The sequence below is a fragment of the Mastigoproctus giganteus genome, chromosome 12, assembly GCF_048544385.1.
Source record: "Mastigoproctus giganteus isolate SK-2022 chromosome 12, ASM4854438v1, whole genome shotgun sequence".
NCBI classification, from domain to species: Eukaryota; Metazoa; Arthropoda; class Arachnida; order Uropygi; family Thelyphonidae; genus Mastigoproctus; species Mastigoproctus giganteus.
The window spans coordinates 22,506,236-22,528,320 of record NC_143586.1 but is presented as its reverse complement, the minus strand read 5'-3'; the positions used below and the strand labels follow the sequence as shown (position 1 = coordinate 22,528,320).

Sequence of the window (22,085 nt, the reverse complement as noted above, 5' to 3'; positions counted from 1 at the left end):
CTCCTTTAGCCCATCTATCTTGCCAGGTCTGCTGTAAATGGAGGCTAAGACGCTTCTTTTCAGCCTTCAAGTTGTTAATGGGATCAATGGGTCCACGAACGTCACCGATGAGTCATCGAGGGCGCCTGCCAGCACCTGAAGGGCATGGGTGCTGACAGTAAGGCAGGCCCTGGTAATGGTAAGGAGGGTAAATTTTTGAATAGTTTCGAGCTTCTTTCTGTGTACTGCTATTTTTGCTCTCGGATACCATATCCCTGCAGCTTTTGTAATCGCCGGTAGAAATACTGCTGTGTAGAACAGCGAGAGACTGCGGCGATTGAAGCCCCAATCCCGCCGCGTAACTCTGGCGACCAAGGCAGTATAGTTCGTTAACTTTATCTGCAAGTATTTCAAATGTGGGAGGAATGCAAATCCTGAGTCCAGGATTATTCCTAGATATTTCAGTGTGTGTGGCAAAAGTTCTCCGCGACTGCAGACTGGTCTGGTTGCTAGCTCGATTGCTACTGTTTTCTTGTATATATTTATTTATTGACGTTATAGTTTTTGGCGTAGTTAACTAATCTTCAGTTAATAATATTGTTGCGTCTCAGTTAATAATAGTCGGTTGCTTTGAACCGACTATTATAGTTAATGGAAGGCAGAATTCATAGTAAGAAGCTCGGTAAAGGAGGGGGGAAGGAAGACAAGATTGGAGCTTTCCCCCCACTTCCTTCCAGAGTTCCCACGTTGTACAATACTGATTCTGTAAAGAAAGTTTCTGAGAAATCGTCTAAAGTTAAAAATATTAAAGCAAGTAGTGTTTTAAGTAGTGGAGGTAGTGGTGCAATGAGTACTGTTAGTGTGAATACTAAAGCTGGGACGTCTGGTAAAGCTGATTCTCATATCCAGGTAGGTGGTGTGGAAAACGTAGTTAAAGTTGGCTGCATGGTTGAACAGGGGGTGCAGTTAGAAGAAGATGTTGCCGTAACAGATTTCACAAATGATTTGTCAAATGGTAAGATAACTGATTTTCCGGATATTCAGCCTGATAATATGGTTTCTGATGTAGATAGTTTTTATTCGGAATCGGGGAGAAGAAGTACAGGCACAAATGTTCGTGAGAGTGAAATAATTGTTGCTAACATACAGGATCAAAGGCAGAGGTACCCTGACGGGTCTACTATTTTTGAGCTTGTAACAAAGTTGAAGAAAAAAGTTATTGACTATATGACTAGTGAAAATAATAAAGTGACTAAAGCTGCAACTAATTTCTTACTTGACGTATGGATAGACATGGAGACTATATCAACAGCATTAGTCATTGACAATGAACGTCTTAAAACAAGGGTAGAGGAGATGGAGGTGCGTGCCAGTTTATTAGATGACATTGTAAGAGGGCAGCCTTTTCTATCTAATGTTGCAGAACAAAAGGGGACTTATGCGGACAGGGTTAGGGCTGGATTCAGCCAGCCTCAATTAGGTGAACAGGTAATATTAAATGATATCTGTATGGTGGATAATAACAGGAAGCTGAGCAAAGTGGCAAGATTAAATAATAAGGTTATTTTCAGGGCTGAGGAGTCCTCAGAACAGTATAAGTCAAGTCAGGAAGTCAAAGAGGTTATTGTTAACACATTAAAGGAAAAGTTTCAAGAAATAAAAATTAGAAATCTAAGAGCTATACGAAATAAAGGAGTCTTAGTTGAAACAGATAATCATAAGGATTTGGATAAACTCAGTAAGACAGAGGTATTTTTTCAAAAGGGTATTAATCTGGATAAAGTAAAGTTACAGAACCCTACCATCTTAGTGTATGATGTACCTAAGGAATTAACTCAGGAGGATATTATTAGAGATCTATATAAGAAAAACCTTCAAGATTATGGATATGAGGAGCAAGAGGTCAGAGAGGGCATTGTTTTTAGATTTAGTAACAGTTCCAAGGCAAGGTTTAATAATTGGGTGATTGGGGTAGCTCCTCATATGTTGCAAAATTTGATGTGTAATGACAGGTTGTATTTTGGATATACGTCACACAAATTCAGGCGTTTTACAGTTGTGACTAAATGTTTTAAGTGTTTGGGGTATGGCCACTCTATACAACACTGCACACACAAGACTGTGTCGTGTGGTCATTGTGCTCAGGGTGGCCATCTTTTTGTTGATTGCCCAAATAAAAATAAAGATCCATGTTGTGTGAACTGTAAGCGCAGAGGTAGAGCTTATGATCACTCATTAAGGAGTAGTAGTTGTCCTGAGTATAAAAAGGCTCTAGAGTTTGCAAGTACGTGTACTTATGATGGATAACTGTAGTACTTCTAATGTGAATGGTAGTTTTCAACATAAAGATGAAGGTAGTGTGCTTAAGTTGGTTCAACTCAATGCCCAAAGATGTCGTGCGGTTACTGATGAAATTAGAATGGTGGCCGTGCAAGAAAGTGTCGACATTTTGTGTATGCAGGAGCCGTATGTTGGTTCCTTTGCACATGGACATAAAATTGTTGGTTTTCCTGCTGATGCCAGAGTTATAAGTGTAGTTGATGTGAAACTTAAAACAGCAATTGTGGTCTTTAATAAGTTATTGCAGGTAACTGTCCTCTCTGGGCTGAATAGTCAGAACTCAACATGTGTGAACATTAGTACTCCTAGGTTGACTTTTAATTTAATATCTCTTTATTGCCCTCTAAGTCACGAAATTGTTAATTCTATCCATTATATGGAAACTGTTTTCAGTGAAACTGGTTGTAGTAATTTAATTATTGCATTGGATTCCAATGCAAAGTCTAACTTATGGTTTAGCGGCATGACTGATCAGAGAGGTCGCTTAATGGAGGACTTTATTTTAATGAATAATTTGTGTGTAGTCAATATATCAGGTGAGCCTTATACTTTTAATAATGTTCATGGCAGGTCCAATATTGATTTGACTATAGTTACTCAGGGGTTATCCAGACGAATCTGTCATTGGCTTGTGAAAACGGACTATACGAATAGTGATCATAGATCTTTGGTTTTTCATATTAATTTGGCTGATTTAAATACTTCTTTAGATTTTGATAATTTTGAATTAACTAGATTTACTTATAAGAAGATTAACTGGTCTAGTTTTGCACGGTCAGTGGCTTTAGATTTTTCAGGAGACAATATGGTTAATTTGAATTTTTGAAATGCTTGTGAGTATGTTGCTTTCGTTCAGTCTTCATTGCTTAGAGCCCTCAGTTGTGCCTCAAGAAGACAACGAGTTAAGAGGCGAGTTGTTAATTGGTGGAATGCAGAATTATCCAGGTTAAGGAAAGAAGTATTTTTATGTAGGAAGGCATATCAGAGGTATAGGCGGTGGGGGCTGAATGAGGCTCAATTTTATCATGCATGTTATAGGAATAAAAAGAAAATTTATTATAGGGCTATTTATGAGAGTAAATTAAAGGCTTGGAGAAATCTAGTTACTAGTGTGGGCAATACAGATCCTTGGGGATTAATTTATAAACTAAGTATGAATAAAGTAAGATCTGGAGAGATAATGAATACCGTAATCGTCAATGGAGTGGAAACAACTGATTGGATTACAACAGTGCAGGCAATAACATCGGAGTTGTTTCCTCATGAGGAAGAAGGGGGGGGGGGGGGACAACAGAGCAAGAAGGTATCAAGGACTCTAATGTAACATACCTTGGGTCTGTTGATATTAGCTTATTTACTTTAGAGGAATTGAGAGCCGTTTCTAAGAAAATTAACATTTCCAAAGCTCCAGGAATCGATTTAGTAGAGAATATCGCTGTTCTTAAAATGATTGAGCTTCATCCTAACATCCTGTTAAACTTGTATAATAAATGGAAACTTTTCAAGGTATCTTTCCTGGGATCTGGAAAGTCGGTTTGATCAAGCTGTTAGTTAAGCCGGGTAAAAAACCAAATGACCCAAGAAGGTATAGACCAATTTCTTTATTGGCCAATCTTGGCAAAGTTTTTGAAAGATTGTTATTTTTAAGATTGAACCAAGTCATGGATAAAAATGGTTTGACCCTGCCTTATCAGTATGGTTTCAAGAGAGGGCATTCTACGGAGGATGCCATTAATGATCTCATGAATTTCACCAACCAGGCAGAGGATAAGTATGTGTTAGCCATCTTTATAGATTTTACTGGAGCTTTTAACATGGTGTGGCATGAGAGTATTCTGTCTGCATTAAGGGGTATGCAATGTCCAGACTTATTGTATAGGACGATACAGAGTTATTTGTATTGTAGGAAAATTATACTGAAAGCTAAGCATCTACAGTTTAATAGGAATCTTTCGAGAGGGTGTCCTCAGGGGTCTGTATTGGGCCCACTTTTTTGGAACTTAGTACTTAATTTGTGGCTAGAACAATCAATTGAAAATCTGCATAAGATTGCTTATGCAGATGATTTGGTTTTATGTGTTACTGGTAAATCCAGGGCTGTGCTTGAAATAAGAGTGGCCCAGGTATTAGAAAGTCTAGTGTCGTGGGCTGATCTGCACAAACTATTGATATCTACAACTAAAACTGTTATGATGCTTCTTAAGGGGAAACTAAATTATGCGCGACCGCCAAAAGCTTTAATTAAGGGGAGGCAGATTCCCCTAGTATCTGAGGTGAAATATCTAGGCATAAGAATTGATGATAAATTATCGTTTTTCCCACATTTAAATTACTTACACGAAAAAATTAAAAAATTTAGTGCAGCAATAATTCGATTAACACGGTCAGATTGGGGGTTGAAAAGGAAAGTTTTAAATTTATACTACAAGGCAGTCTTCTTACCCATAGTTGCGTACGGAGCATCAGTGTGGTACTTCAGAGTTACTAACGTTAAATTTAAACAGAAATTGTTATCGATTCAGCGCTCAATGCTTTATGTTATTTCTAATTTGTGCAGAACAGTCTCAACGAATGCTATACAGGTTTTGGCCGGGCATTTGCCTCTAGACTTGTACGTTGTGTATCGGGCCCTTTGTTATTACTTAAAAAAAGGCATAGTGGTTTCTTTTACGAATATTACATCTGATGTCACTATAGAGATAGCTAAAGCTAAAAAAATGTTCTAACACAGTTGATTGGTATGTGGCAACAGAGATGGGATCTTAGTGCAACTGGGGAGGTGACTAGATTGTTTATTCCAACAGTTAAATTTACTTATGATAGTAACAACAAATGGTTTTTTCCTTCTATGGTAACATCGTTTATTTTAACTGGCCATGGCTCATTAAATTTTAAACTACATTACTTTGGTCTAGTCAGCTCTCCTTTATGCACTTGCGGTCAACCTGAGACTTGGAGTCATTTATTATACGATTGTAGTTTGTATGTTGAACATAGAGAAAGGCTAAAAGTGAAGATTGGTAATTTAGTTAGAGGCTGTGAAAGTGACCTTATTGCTAATCAGGATAAATTTCAAGCACTGCAAGAGTTTTGTGTAACTGTTTTTCAACGGAGAAGACATTGCAATAATCTAATGATTACTAATTAAGATTTGGTTATATACATTTTGATTATTTGTGTTTCTTTTTTTTTTTCTTAGTTTGTTTATATTATGTGTGTGTATATATGTATTTTATTTATTTATTTTTCTTTTTTTTTTTGCTGGCTCTCAGGTGTGGGCAGCCTGGGAGCGGGATTGCTGGCATCCACCGGTATAGCACTACTTCCGGTGGGTGCGGGATTTTTGTGCATGAGGCACTTAAAATAGAAGACCAGGCCCAGCACCCAGTGAATATGGGCGGCCATTAGGGTCTATTCGCCAACGGGGAGCGGCTGTGCAGGTGACAGCTTCTCCCTGATGGCGAAGAGACCTTCCATACAGGTCTATTTTGCAGAGGTTCTGCACAAAGTCAACTGTATCAGGTGGAGATAGACGGAAGTCTAGGTGCCACCTTAGACATAATAATAATAATAATAATAATAGATATTTCAATAAAAATAAAGATCCATGCTGTGTGAATTTCAAGCTCAGCGGTAGAGCTTATGATCACTCATTAAGGGGTAGTAGTTGTCCTGAGTATAAAAAGGCTCTAGAGTTTGCAAGTACGTGTACTTATGATGGATAACTGTAGTACTTCTAATGTGAATGGTAGTTTTCAACATAAAGATGAAGGTAGTGTGCTTAAGTTGGTTCAACTCAATGCCCAAAGATGTCGTGCGGTTACTGATGAAATTAGAATGGTGGCCGTGCAAGAAAGTGTCGACATTTTGTGTATGCAGGAGCCGTATGTTGGTTCCTTTGCACACGGACATAAAATTGTTGGTGCATGACTGATCAGAGAGTTCGCTTAATGGAGGACTTTATTTTAATGAATAATTTGTGTGTAGTCAATATATCAGGTCAGCCCTATACTTTTAACAATGTTCATGGCAGGTCGAACATTGATTTGACTTTAGTTACTTAGGGGTTATCCAGACGAATCTGTCATTGGCTTGTGAAAACAGACTATACGATGTGATCATAGATCTTTGGTTTTTCATATTAATTTGGCTGATTTAAATACTTCTTTAGATTTTGATAATTTTGGATTAACTAGATTTACTTATAAGAAGATTAACTGGTCTCGTTTTGCACGGTCAGTGGCTTTAGATTTTACAGGAGATTAATTTGAATTTTTTAAATGCTTGTGAGTATGCTGCTTTCGTTCAGTCTTCATTGCTTAGAGCCCTCAGTTGTGCCTCAAGAAGACAACGAGTTAAGAGGCGAGTTGTTAATTGGTGGAATGCAGAATTATCCAGATTAAGGAAAGAAGTATTTTTATGTAGGAAGGCATATCAGAGGTATAGGCGGTGGGGGCTGAATGAGGCTCAATTTTATCATGCATGTTATAGGAATAAAAAGAAAATTTATTATAGGGCTATTTATGAGAGTAAATTAAAGGCTTGGAGAAGTCTAATTACTAGTGTGGGTAATACAGATCCTTGGGAATTAATTTATAAACGAAATATGAATAAAGTAAGACCTGGAGAGATAATAAATACAGTAATCGTCAATGGTGTAGAAACAACTGATTGGATTACAACAGTGCAGGCAATAACAATGATATCCAGCTCAGGACCCTGGGTGTGCCAAGCCCATACTCACCAGATGTGAGCCCCCGGGGTTGACTTGATTACAGACTAGCTTATATCTGCTGTAGGCTTCTGCATCGCCTGATAATTTATATGCATCCCATGCATTTTTCTTCTCTGCCACGAGTTTTATTACTTCATCCCACATCCATTTAAGCCTGAACCTGGAATAGTATTTCTGAGTTGGTATGAAAAGCCCAGTTGCCTCTAACATTAAGTCCCTGAGGACTTCACATTTAGAACTCATCGTTGGTAACATCATCAGTTGATCCCACTGTATAGAATTTAAAAACTGTCTGAGATCACTGTAGTCACCTTTACGAAAACAAAAACCCTTCCCTTTACCCTTAATGGCAGTTACATCTTTAAGTAAATCTCGCATCAGTACACTGTCACCCAGTGGTTCCTTTATCTGCAAATTCTTAATGCATGAATAAATATTGCTGATGATCAGATCAAGGGTACTCCCCAAATTCCAATTCTGCACTGCGTATATCTATGTGACACCATATCTCTGTTATATCGTTATAGACACCCTTATATCGAGCATACTTTACCACTGTCAGTCCTGTTTAGCCATTGGAGGGTATCATGTGCTGCACAGATGTTGTGCGACCCTGTTTTCGAGTATCCTGTATCAGGGTGGCAAACTGTCCCGATATACCCGATATTGTCCCGATTTAGAACTTCAAGTCTCGTTTCCCGATAATATCACCATTTGTCCCGATAAGAAGAGAAAAAACTATTAATTTGCTGATAATATTTTTAATTAATTCTTATTGGAAAATAACGGATGTGTTAAAAATTAATTCTAATAAGAGGAAAATAAGAATCGAGAAATCTTTTTTCTCTTTGTTGTTTTAAATTATATGTAAAAAAAAAAGAAAGTAAACTGCAGCCATTATCAACCCACTGCACCATGGAAGACTTCTCAACAACCATACCCTGCCACACTGGTCCAGTGCGGGTTGCCAGATGGACTGTATTTAGCAGTCAGGGGCAGGAGCCAGGTCTACTCAAGGAGCATGTGCTACTGCACTCCTACTCCTGAGCACTCGGCTACGGAGGCCCATAATAACGTATTAATTTATTTATGCCATACATTTTAATAATAATTCTCAAATTAATTTTCCTTTTTTTGTATTGTTAAAGTGAAGTAATTTTGAAAATTAAATAAAAAACAGTAATAAACATTGAAGATATCGTAAAGCATAGTAAATAACCTCTGATTTTATTAAGATATTGTTATTTTTTATAAATTTTTTTGTTTAAAATTAAAAGTAAGTACTTTTGATTTCAATCCTATAATTTTTAAAAAAATTTCAAAGTTCTTGCAAGTTAATTTTTTTGGATTACTATTTACTATTATTTTTTCTTCTTATTTTTAGTCAATATTGAATTCCTCTTATCTTTAAATTAATATGGATAAAGAAGCTCTAAAAAAGAAAACAAAAAGAATGAAGTTCAATGAAGAATGGACAAAAATATATAGCTGGTTAAGTGAAGGACCAGGTGAATATTCAGTAAAGTGCACAATTTTTAATAATATGATTTTCATTATTAGTCATGGTGGAGTAAATGATATTAAACGACATATGATGACAAAAACTCATATCTCAAATTTAAATGTATCGACTTAATCTTCAAAAATATCCAATTTCTTTGTGGCACCAAATAGTAGTGCTGAAAGTCAAATTATAATAGCTGAAACAATATTTTGCTACCATTCCTGTTTACATTCAGTAAGCTATCGTTCAACAGGATGTGCTGTTGTTTAGTGGAATGTTTCCAGAATCCAAGATTGCTAAATGTGATAAGGATCAAGAAATTAAGCGATTCAAATTAGAGTTTCAAAATTTCATCAAAAAGTTAATACATATCTAGAAAAGTGGTTTGATTTTAATGACAATAAATTAAAAAACTACAACGTTGAACATTATTTAATCCACTACATTTAATGGAATTGGAGAATAAGTAGAAATATTCAACATCAAAAATATTAACTTACACTTGCTTTTTGAAGAAAAAGATGCAATGCAGAGCAAACGACTTCCTTTGCAAACGACTTCGTTTGCTCTGCATTGCAAACTGTCCCGGATTGGACATGTAGCCTCCATAAGAAAGTGGGCTTTTTGACGAGATATCACATTTAAAAAAAATATGCTGATGATTCTAAATTATAAAAAAAAAAAATGTATAATTTTTAATTATTAAGGAAAAATATATTTAATTTCTATTGTTTTTATTGTTAAAAGAAGTATATTATTATTATTATTATTATTATTATTTCACTGAAATAATATAGGTATTTCTGTGAAATAAAACAAACGTGAAAAAAAACAACAACATATAGGCTATATTAGATTTTATTTTTTAAAAAGAAGTGTGATATTTAATTTTATAAGTTTAGTTCAAAGAAGTGTATGTATTTAATGTATATTTTGTATTTGAATATTTTTTTATAAATAAAAAAAATTAAAAAATGTGTATATTGTTTTTATGGGGGTGTAAAATCGATGTCCCGCAGTGGAATATTAATTAAGGATCTAGTCACTTTAGTCTAAAGGCATTTTGTTCGTCACTAAGTAATTAAGAAAAAAAAAATGCGTGTTTATAAAAAAAAGGGCGCAATTTTTCTCAAAATTTCCGGAGACAAATAATTTGTCTCAAATTGTAAGCTCCATATTAAGCATTCCGCATTCAAATGCTTCATCAGAAAGAGTTTTCAGCTTAATGAAAACTGCTTGGAGGAAAGAGAGAAACTGTCTTTTATTAGAAAATTTAGAAGCCGAACTTATGGTGAAAGAAAACTATAACATGTCCTGTTCAGAATTTAAAAACTTTTTAAACTCTTCGGAAGGAGAAGAAATTTATAAACTAAGCGAAATGTAACGTTGTTGTTGGTATTTGACTTAACAACACAATGGCTACTGAGGCCAAATTGTGTCTGCTCATAGTTTATTTACTCGGAATATGAAATCTAAAGAAAAATATATAAAGTAAAAGTAGTCTTCTCACTATTTTTAAAATAACTGTTATAAATAATATTATAGTCTGTATAGGACAATGATTGATTGATTGATAAAAATGTATTTTAATTGTAATTTTATATTTTTATTTTACTCTTTGAAGGGGAAACCCTTCAAAACTACACATTTTACAGTACCAATACTACACATTTCGTCTCAAGTTGTCCTGCTTACCAATTTTCAAAATATGGAAAAAATGCAATGCTACACATTTCGTTTCAAGTTGTCCCGCTTACCAATTTTCAAAATATGGCCACCCTGATCTTGTATCGACTTCTGTAATGTGATCTTTTTGGTAATTCTTATATGACCTCTATTAATGTTCCCTATACCTGTCCGAAGTTTCTCCCCGTCTCTTCATTTCATTCTTTGGTACACCACCATACTAAATTTTGTTCTTCTTCATCACAAGCTGCACGAGTTACACCACCATTTATACCTGTTCTGTGAATTTCGTTGAGCAGTTTGTGTACATATTGTTATGAGCAATAACTGATATTTATTGTGTTTAATGTTTAGGTACAGTATCTGGATTTCAATGAAAATAATTTCGTTTTCTTTTTTTTTTTTGCGATGGCGCTTAAAAAGTCAAAATGGATTTCTCTGCCACCTAGTGGAGGTAAAAGGAAAATGTTATATTCATGTTAGTTTATTGTGAGTTATGTTGTTTGAGGGTTGAATTGGTATAATTTTTGTAAATATAATGGCGTTCACCGGCGATCCTTGGTAAGTTTATACTTGACGTTTATTAGTATGGAAGTATGAATTGAGCATATTAGAACAGTGTTTTATAAAATGAGTTTCGATTTAAGTGGGAGCGGCTGTGTGCTGGCTAACTGACGCATCATGTGATGTACTATGTCAGGACATATTGTATACTGTGTTGGGGTTAGATGATATGACGGTAAATTTTGTCAGCGTCATTATTATTATAATTATTAGCCATATGGTGCAAGGAAGCCTGAGGCTTATGCTGCACCAGCCAAAAAAAAAAAAAAAAAAAAAAATTCTGAATTAGCGAGAGAGAAAACAAGAGTCAGAAGTAGAAGGGAATTACTAAGAAAGAGAAGAATGATGATATCTAGCTCAGGACCCTGGGTGTACCAAGCCCATACTCACTAGATGTGAGCTACTGGGGTTAAATATGTTGACCAAACGACCCGTTTTTTTCAGGATTGCTCCGACTTTTGGCGTAATGCCCCGTTGTGCCAAAAAACGTTTTTGGACGCTGTTTTCTTGGGTGATCTTTCATTTTAGCGTCTTAGCACTTCAGTACTACATATCCCCTTCCCCCCCCCCCAATCTTAACTTTAATCTAGCTTTGATTTCTTGCACTTATAGCAGTGATATTTTCGCCACTATCCCAAATAAATTAATAAAATGCAAGGTTTTATATCAGTAAATACACACGTACGTATACGAGGTGTGGCAATAAATTTCCCAGACTAGTGTACCAAAAAAGAACACAAAATGAAGGAGCTCAAAAATGGTTTTATTTTAGTAAAAGCAATTACCACCTGATTGAATGCACTTATTGTCAGTGAAGACACCCAAAGAGATGATGGTCACTTTTCATTTATTTTTCTTTATATCCTCAACATCCTGAAATCTCTTTCCTTTGAAGACCGTTTTCACCTTAGGAATGAGGAAGAAATCTGCTTCTACTAGATCAAGAGAATATCTTGATCAATAGGGTGGATGGTTGATCTGTTTCATCAGAAATGTCTTTACAAGTGTGGAATGTGAGGTGTTGTTGTAGTAACAACCAGCTGCCTTTCTCTCAAACTTGCAGCCTAACTTGGGAAATGCACTTCAGTAGTTTTTGAAGTACCTGTACATAGAATGCAGCATTAACTCTCTCCTCTTCAGGTACAAATTCCTTGTGAATCATACTCTGTTTGTTGAAAAACATAAACAGCATCATCCTGATCCTGGACTTTGCTGTCTTTGGGTTGTATCGAAACACCCAACCCTCATCTCCAATGACAATACAGTCGAGAAAATTAGGATTATCTTCACAAGTCCAGATGAAGTCTTTTCATGATGACACTCTTTGTTGCTTCTGCTCATCTGTGAGGCTGTGTGGTACAAATTTTGCACAGACCTTTTCCCTAAATCTTCACGCAGAATTTGATAAATAGTCTCCTTATTCATATCCAACTTATCAGCCATCATTCTGAGGGGGCAAAACAATGATCTCTTCCCATCTTTTCCTGAATTTTTCATCTCTGTCTTCATTTCAAGAAATTGATGGATACCCACTTCTTCGGTCATTGCGAACATCTTCATGCCCATCTTTGAACCATTTATACCATTCAAACACATTGGTACAACTTAATGTTTCAACACCATAAATAGTTTTTAATATTTGTAACATTTCTGTTGCAGATTTTCCCAGTTTAAAGCAAAATTTGATATTAGTTCTTTGCTCCATTTCAAAATCGTGACATGGAATGCTAACAACAACACTGATGAAACTGGTTGTTACATGCAACCTGTCAGCCTACTGGACAATCTCTGTTGGAGAAATGTGACCACAACAGTACCAGTCTGGGAGCTTTATTGCCGTACCTCATGTATGTGTGTGTGTGTGTGTGTGTGTGGGCGCCTCCGTAGCCAGGTGGGAAGGAGTAGCAGTGCGTAGCACATGCTTCTTGATTAGACCGGGGTTCGAGCCCGTCACCACCAAATACAGAGGATGCGGAAAGGTCAGGGAATGACCACCGCATATCCCGGAGCAATATGGCCTTAGTTGCTAATGCTCCTAAAAACCAAATAACTAACTAACTAACTCATGTATGTACCCAACAAATATAAGTACATTGGACCCCTGCTTTATGATTGGTTCACTGTACGATCAAATCGCTTTATGATGGACTCTCCGTTCACTGTACAATATGTGGTAAGCACCAGTCATTGTGATCACGTTTGCGAATTGAATTTTAATTCTATTAAACAGTGATTCTAATAAGCAAAAATAGAAGAAATATTCTCTGCAGGCTATAAAAGCAAAGATATAAAGCACAAATTTGTGCTTTATTACCTTGCCAATTAACAAAATTAAATGATATTAGCATTAGCATTAGCATTAGTAGAGGCATTTGATGCAAGAAAGCAAGCTTATGCAGCATCAGCCAAAAAAAAAAAAAAAAAAGTAACATAAATAAATAAAAATAACCACTTCCACTTCACCCCTCTGTTCGTTCGAAATACCTGTCCAGCTGAGCCTTAAACTTATTTAGGCTATCAACTTCCACGACAAGGGATGGAAGTCTGTTCCACCCACCAACCACCCGCTGGCTAAAGGCAAATTTCCGCACATCTATCCTACATCTGTCTTTCCTCAATTTGAATTTATGCCCTCTCAGGTGATTTTTCTGAGCTAGAGGAAGAATCCCATCAGCATTGAGCATGCTCAAACCATTCAAGGCTTTGTACACCTCTATCAGATCACCCCGCTGGTGCCTAGTTTCCAGACACTGTAATTTGCAAAACTTAAGCCTTTCTTCATAAGAGAACCCCTTTGTCCCATTCACCAATCTAGTTGCCCTTCTCTGTACTCGTTCCAGCAGCTCTACATCCTTCCTGAAATGAGGCCTCCAGGCCTGTATACAGTACTCTAGGTGTGGCCTGACCATTGCCTTATACAAGGGAATAATCACCTCCTTATCCCTGCTAGAAAAATTCCTATATATCATTGACAATACACCATGAGCTACTCTTGCAGCTCGTCTGCACTGCTCAGAGAACTTCATATCTGCCTGCACCACCACCCCCAGGTCCCTTTCATTCTCTACCACTGTCAGTGTAGTACCACAGAGTTGATACGCTGCTCTGGGGTTGCTGTTTCCCATATGTAGTACTTTACATTTGTCAATGTTAAACTTCATTTGCCACCTCGAAGCCCATCTGCTCAACCTTTCCAAATCCTGTTGCAGCAGCATAGTGTCAGTAGTGTCCTTGACAACCCTGCCAACCTTCGTATCGTCTGCAAACTTGGACATTAAGCCTGATATACCATCATCAATATCATTTATAAATACAGAAAACAATAAAGGCCCCAATACTGAACCCTGAGGGACTCCACTAATAACATTAGTCCACGATGAGCAGTGTCCATTGATTACCACTCTCTGTCTTCTCCCCCTCAACCACCCCTTTATCCATAGCAGCAACTTGCCTCCAATGCCACACTGCTCCAATTTGTGCAGCAGTCTTCCATGTGCAACAGTATCAAAAGCCTTTCTAAGATCCAAGTATATAATATCAAAGTTATTCCCTGCATCCAGTTCTTTTGTGACTGCATCATAGTATCCAATCAAATTGGTCAGGCAAGACTTCCCCTTAACAAAACCATGCTGTGTCCTAGCTATAACTGAAGTCTTGTCTAGATGATCCTGCAGTGCTTCTTTCACCAGTGCCTCCATTAATTTTCCGGGAACAGAAGTTAAACTCACAGGTCTATAATTACTTGTGTCAGCCTTTGATCCCCCTTTGTGAATTGGGGTCACATTTGCACATCTCCAGTCAATGGGTACCTCCCCTGAGTCCAAGGAAGCTCTCATAATTATGGCTAAGGGTTTGCTTACCTCCTTTGCTGCCTCCTTTAATATAACTGGATAGATCCCATCCACCCCAGGTGCCTTTCTTGTGTTTATCTTCAACAATTTCTCCTCCACTTTGCTCTCAGTTATTACAAGATTCTCTAGCTTACTGCTAGAATTGAATACACCTCTGGCATTCCCCTCGCTGAATAACTCCTCATGTGTGAATGTCGATGCAAAATATTCATTTAGTTTGTTAGCTACCCGAGCAGGGTCATCAACAGTTGACCCATCAATCTCAAGTGGACCAATCTGATTCATCCCCTTCCTTCTAGAGTTTACATAAGTAAAGAACTCTTTGCTGTTTTTCTTCGCATCCCTTGCCAAGGATCTCTCGTAATCTGCCTTCGCCTGCCTAACCTCCTTTGTAACTTGGTTACAGATCAACTTGTATCTATCATAGGCGTCCGTGTCACGTGTTAATTTGTATGTATCCCATGCATTTTTCTTCTCTGCCATATGCCTCATTAGTTCATCTATGTGAAACTTCACATACTTCATATGTGAAAATCAGAAGAATATTTTCCACAGGTTAGCAAAATAAAAATTTACACTTACATACATAGCTTAATTACTATTATGTAATATATACATGCTAACTAATTGATATTTCTGTTCACTGACAATTTTTTTTGTTGTGAAATTTAAAACAGCAAAAAAGATAAGTTTACGAAAATTAAAAAATAGGAATGAAGAGAAGATTTTGAAATGTATTAATGTTTTTTATATGATTGAATATTCCATGGAAGGGGAACACATTTCACCATAATAATGTAAAAACCCACAGAATTCCAGATATTGGTACTATCGCAAATGCAATAAGATTGAGTTTACTACCCTTTTATAATAGATTACACTAACAGAAAAGCCCAATAAACTGGAAACTGCAATTTTTTTTTATTGTTTTATGGTTGAGACCTCCAGAAATATCAGAAGGGTGTTCAAAATTGATTCTTATAACTGAACATAACGATGAAAGTGTAGTGCATTTTAATGATTTGAATTGGTTTTCTGAAATTTGATTCTATAAAGCGGCTGATTCTACTAACCAGTAACCCTATTAAGAGTCACCTACTTATTTCACTTTACAATGGGCTTGGCTTACGATTGTCTCCGACTGGACCATGTGATCCTTCCTCTCAGCTGATAGCAGCCTTTGAAAAAGTGTTGGCCGTGCATTTTGTGTTGACTTTAATCAATATATTAGTTTTAATCAATTTTTTTTAATCAATATGTACAATTTTTCCATTATAAAAATCTTCTTTTAGAGAGATAAATAACTTAGTTATATAGCAAAAATTTCAACTTCCGAGGTCTTGGAATGAATTACCAAAAAACAGTGTGTTATTGGGTTCGCATTACAATATTTTCATGATATGATGGTGTCTCTGGAATGGATTAGTATCGTAAAGCAGGAGTCTGTTGTACAGAGCAGCATATGTAGATATGTATATGTATTCTCTTGTTATAGCAGCTGAAGATTGTTTCATCCATGTCTTTAAGCAGATTGTGAAGGTATGATCAGTGCTGTAACAAGGGAATACATACAATATCTACACGTACTTTTGTACTTTAATTTGTGTGTATAAACACACACACACAGAAAATTTTAATTCTGTTTTTTTACTGAACATATGATGAATACCTTACATGCATTTGGGAGTGGGAGGGGGGAATCTTACAAGCTTCAAATAGCAAGTTTAAATTCCTAGCATATAGATGGGCAAATGAGTGAGTGACACATGCTCCATCAGAATAACAGGTTGTAATCACAAGTTTAGTTACAAGTTGGAGTTGAAGTAGTTTAATGTGCAGTGTTAGCACTATGTTAAATTAAAGTTTTTCCCCTAATGTTTTCCCAATTAAGTAAAATGCATATGCGTAAATAAATTTATAAGGAAGAATAATTGGAGGAACGGGCATTTATTTAAAAAAAAAAAACTTTTGTTGACAAAGTTGAATGCACAATATGCATGGTTTTTAGGTAATGGCATGATGGTTGTGTTGAGTTGAGTTGAGTTGTGCTATAAAAGCTTATATAAAGTAAAATGAGAAAAATTGCAGAGGTGAAACTGCAAATTCTCCCTATCCTCACTGAGAGGATAGGGAGAATTTGTAGGTGAACCAGCTATCCTGTGTTTTTTAACCAAATCAACTGTTAGTCTCCTGAATATTTTGGCACCCACGATGACCTAGTGGCATGGTAGTTGTCAGTGCAAGCAGTACTGGCAAGCCATTACAACACGTGGATGCAAACAGCAAATGTTGCTCTGCTCATTGCATGCAGCAGTGTTCCATAGTGGATAAGCCCACGCCCCCTTATGGGGAAAAACGGGCTAATACACTATGGCTGTTTGTCCATGGCCTGGCCTGGCTCTTGACACTCAGAGGACCGGAAGTTGTGCCAATTCCTCTTCCCCCCCCCCAAATTCCTTAACATAAATGTCTGTGAAGTAAATATAAGTGCACAATTAATGATTCCTAGAATTTAGCCTCCATCATACCTTTCCAAAGGCCAAAAATCAAGAGGAAAGGTGGTTTATATCTGGATTTATTCCTTCTTGTGATCTTAAAAAATATGTGGGAAGCATCTAAATGGAGCTCTATAGCTATTAAAACAGGTATAATTTCCTTAGCAGTATTAGTTTTAAATTATTCCTAATTCAGATGTCTAGAAAAGCTCTTGGCATTTACAGAAGACATAGAATAAATCACAAGTAAAGAATTATAATTTTAAACCAAGATTCTGAACTTTTTTGGATTTTTAATTTTTTTTTTTTTTTTCCATATATATCACATAGGCCATCCATATACCATATATAGCAGATGAAGCACTGGATATTATGTTGGTTGTTGTGCACTGTTTGGAGGAATGATTGATAATGTGGCAGATGCAGAAGTGCAATTCATTTGGTTGCATAAAAGTCAGTGCATTTTCTTTTTTTTTTTTTTTTTTTTTTTTAATTTTTATAAATCATTATTACTATTTGCTAATACATCTGAAATGTAGCACACATTAACTAACTTGCATTTTCTTCAAATGGAATAAATTACGGCAACACCCAAAATAGTACATTTTTTTCTAATTTGCATAACCCTTTACAAATGCTTTCCATGCTGCATTCTGTTGGGAATAATAATTACATTATCATACAGTGCACTTGCATCCTGCAGACTAAATGCAGAAAGCGGTACTCCATTTCATATTTTTTAAATAAATTTTATTTTCTGATTACACATCGACTATATCATGAACATATTTTCATTTACTGTATTCCAGTATAATTAAATAATTTTTGCAGCCATTTTTATGACTACATTATTATGACTACAAGTTGTAGTCATAATAACTATATATTTCCCAGAAATCCACAAAATAATCTTCCAGTGCATGAATTGAGACCAGTCTCCTTCTATAGAAATCAACACATATTGCCATTGTGAGAAGAAATAACCTCTCAGTTAAGTAGGGAAACACTGCAGCATATATCAGACATTTCACTGCTAAGCTGCAGCAGTATTTGGTAGTGGCAGATGATGCAAGAAAGAAGCTTATAAAGCATTAGCCAAAAAAAAAAAAAAAAAAAAAAACTGTTACCTGCGCATCCCCCCTCCTAATGAACTCCTCATATGTGAATGTAGATGCAAAATGTCTGTTCTGTTCCTAAGCAGCCTGAGTAGGAGCTTGAACAGTTAAACCATCAACATCAAATGGACCAATGTACTTCAACCTCTTCCTTCTACTGTTAATATAAGTAAAAAAGTCTGTGCTGCTTTTCTTTTTATTCTTTAAATATTATTTTAGCATCATGCTCTGCAGTTATATCTTAAATAAGATTTCCAAATAAAATTTTAATGATAATTGATGAATATAAAAAAAAAAAAAGAAAAAAAAAGATTAATTGCAGCCATTATCAGTCCACTGCAGGATGGAAGCTTCCTCAATGATTTGTGTTGAGAGAAATGGACCACAATCTGCCACACTAGTCCAGTGTGGGTTGGCAGATCAACTGTATTTAGCAGTCAGGGGCTTGAACCCTGGTCTACTTGGAGTTTGTGCTACAGCACTCCCACTCCTGACCACTTGGCTACGGAGATGAAGGTATATCAGGCTAAATGTCTAAGTTTGCAGATGATACAGTGGTTGGCAGGGTGATTGATGACAATAATCAAGGAAGATACTGTAACAAAATTTAGAAAATTTTGCAGGATGGCTGAGAAATGGCAGTTGAAGTTTAACATTGGCAATCAGGTATATTATTTCACTCATTATTTCACCAATTTCTTAAATGGAAATTAGTGAAATAATGAGTACTTCAACTTGCATCAAGTGCAATCTGCCTTTAATGGCTTAAAGAATTACAGGTTGTTCTGAGACAATTCATGGAACTTCCTGTACCACTTAAGTGACTGTAAAAAAAGTTATCTGAAATTTAATATTACTTAAATTTATTAAATTTTAATCTTAACTGATTTAAAAAATTATTTAAACTGCTAAAATTAATCTTTACCAGATGCTTACTAATAGCGTTCTGTTGACTAATTTTGTTATGTTTTATTATGCATATAAGTAAAAAGTAAAGTGCAGCCATTATCAACCCACTGCAGGATGGAAGCCTCCTCAGCAATTCATGCTGAGGGAAATGGACCATAATGTGCCACGCTGGTCCAGTGCGGGTTGGCAGATCGACCGTATTCAGCAGTCAGTGGCTTGAACCCCGGTCTACTCAAAGAGCGTGTGCTACTGCACTACTAAAGGTTAAATATTAACAAGTAAGAAATGTGTAATCAAATTAACAACTCTATATAAATGATATCATACTAAAAATAATGGTAAAAATAATTTACCAGTTATACTACCTTTACAGTCACTGTAGGAATGCTACAGAAAGTACCAGAAAACATCTGAGAATAATCTGTAAATCTCTTGAGAAATTAAATTAGATTACACTCTGTGCAGTTTGACGTGCTCATTGTTGCATCAGTTTTCATTTTCATTCTTCGCAAGAGACTTCTCTTAGTTTGCCTAGCTTCCTTTCTGACTTGATTACATACTAATTTGTCTACCTTAGGCTTCAGTATCACTTGATAATTTATATGCATTCCATGGATTTTTCTGCTGTGCCACAAGTCAACTCAGTTCATTTGACATCCATTTAGATGAAAAGTATTGAAAAGCCTTGAAAAGTATTTTCTTAGTTGGTATGAAAAGCCCAGTAGCTTATTACCTTCTTGAATGCTTCTCCTTTAGAATTTCTGTTGGTAACATTATCAGATGGTTCCAGTGCATAGAATTTAAAAACTGTCTGAGACCACTGTTGGTCACTCTTATGAAAGCAAAAGACCTTCCTTTTACCCTTGACAGTAGTTATGTCTTTAAGTAAATCCCACTCTGATCACTTCTACCCAGTGGGTCTTTTACCTGCAGATTCAATTCTTAATAAATGAAGAATTGCTGCTGATAATCAGATCGAGTATTGCATCCTCTTGTTGTCTCTCTAACAAGCTCCTGTAGAAAACAGTCATCCAATATCCACAAAAGTCTTACTACTGTGTATGATCAACCCTGAAATTTCAGTGAATATCTGGAAAGTTAAAATCCCCCATTATAAGATATTCTGATTTACTGGTCTACTGTTTCTCTGGTTGTTATACTCATCACAGTCATTTGGGCTGTAACAGACTTTAACATCTTCTTTCAGCTATAGTTAATCTGTTATTCTGTATATCCCCCTCCAAGCTAGCAGTTTTCTGACCCACCTGATCCTGCCTTGATAGCATCAGCAAATATTATTGCACCCTATTCTATTTAAGTGTATCTCATCCCTGTAAAAACTGTATTTGACCCTTTGGTATACTGTTAATGTCTGCTACAGCAAAAATGCATATACTGGACTATTTAAGCATCAGAAATGGACACTAGTGGACACAAAGGGATTTGGCACAGTTAGGGTATTGCACCAACCCAAGTCCGTGGACCCATTGCACATACCAACAGCACTACAGATTGGCACTCCCTCCCTCCCTCCCTCCCTCCCTCCCTCCCTCTCCCTCCTCCCTCCCTCCTCTCTCTCTCTCTCTCTCTCTCTCTCTCTCTCTCTCTCTCTCTCTCTCTCTCTCTCTCTCTCAATGGTATCTTACCTAGTCTTGATTGTTGGGTAAGTTAATGCTGATACCATTCTTCCTCTTGCTTAGACTACTGTCATGAGGGGCCATAAATTCAAATTGAGGAAGAATGGTTGTAGGGTAATGTGTGGAAATTTGTCTTTAGTAGGTAGTTGATTGTTGGAACAAACTTCTGTCTGTTGTTGTGAATGTGCGAGATTTTTTTTTTTGACTGCTGTTTTACAAGCTTTCTTCCTTGCATCATTTGCCACTACTAATGCTAATATTAATCCTTTGGAGCAGTGCCATGCAAACATTTTGGTCATGGATCCCTTTTAATTCGTCCTCTACTTAGGGGTGCATTCTACTAGCTTTACTAGTAGCCTCCCAAATGATGAAAATATTTTTTTTCAATAATACAACATTGGAATTGACAAACAAATATTTTCAAAATATGCAAATTTAAGAAAAAAAAATTAAAAATCAGCCTGTCAAGGGCTGAAAATTAAATAAAATTAAATTAAAATAAAAAACAAAACAAAACACAAAAAACAAATTAAAGAAAAAAAAAAAACAAAATTAAAAATCAGAGAGAGAGAGAAAATATGAGTAAGACAGATAGGCTTGCATCTTTTCTTTCTGTTTATACAACTTATCTATGTGAGCAGAAAGGCTATCTCCTAGACCAGGGGTGGCGAACCTTTTTAAGCATGTGTGCCAAAATTGGCTAAATATTTTAAATAACTACCCCGCATGCCCCTCGGAAGATGATATTCAAGAAATTTAATCACACAATTTCATCAGTACATCACCACTCAGGCTTCAAACAAGTCACTACATGAACAGCTATTTACTGAATGGTGAGATGTCACTAAATGCCTGGCAGCAAGAATAGGTGTGCCCACGTCATGACTCAAGGTGAATTCTTGGAGCAATGTTGTTTTGAAGTTTGAAATTTTTTTGGGACACTTGGAATTCCGCTTGCCAAAAAAATTTGTATGCGTGCCATGGGTTCGTCACCTTTGTCCTAGACCACATTTACATTCTACTGCATATATGAGATGGCATTGAAAAGGCAAGCTAGCATCAAACACTGATATTAACTTTATAGGAATTGCAGGATACTGGCCAGTTTACATGACCATGGTAATTTTTTCCACAGTTTCTCTATTAATACTTTCAGATATTTCTACTGAATAGAGAGAAAATGTGCTACTGAGATGGCAGTATTTTATATATTGTTCATGCAACCACCAGAGGGTTTATTGTTCAATACTGTTAAAAGCTAGAGGCAGTT

The 22,085-nt window shown here is 36.3% G+C and overlaps 1 protein-coding gene across 3 annotated transcripts in view; it reads left to right on the top strand.

Annotated features, from left to right (window-relative positions):
• The first annotated feature begins 10,700 nt into the window (after positions 1-10,700).
• The window catches only part of Syx8 (syntaxin 8), a 48,530-nt gene continuing 37,145 nt past the window's right edge, over positions 10,701-22,085 (top strand). For 2 of the 3 annotated variants that reach the window (XM_090386408.1, XM_090386407.1), the window contains exon 1: positions 10,701-10,805. In XM_090386408.1, coding sequence (XP_090242534.1) covers positions 10,783-10,805 — 23 coding nt within the window. In that variant the 5' untranslated portion in view covers positions 10,701-10,782. Of the gene's footprint in view, positions 10,806-17,504; positions 17,608-22,085 lie in introns of those variants that run through there. The other variant, XM_090386409.1, reaches the window with a different exon arrangement.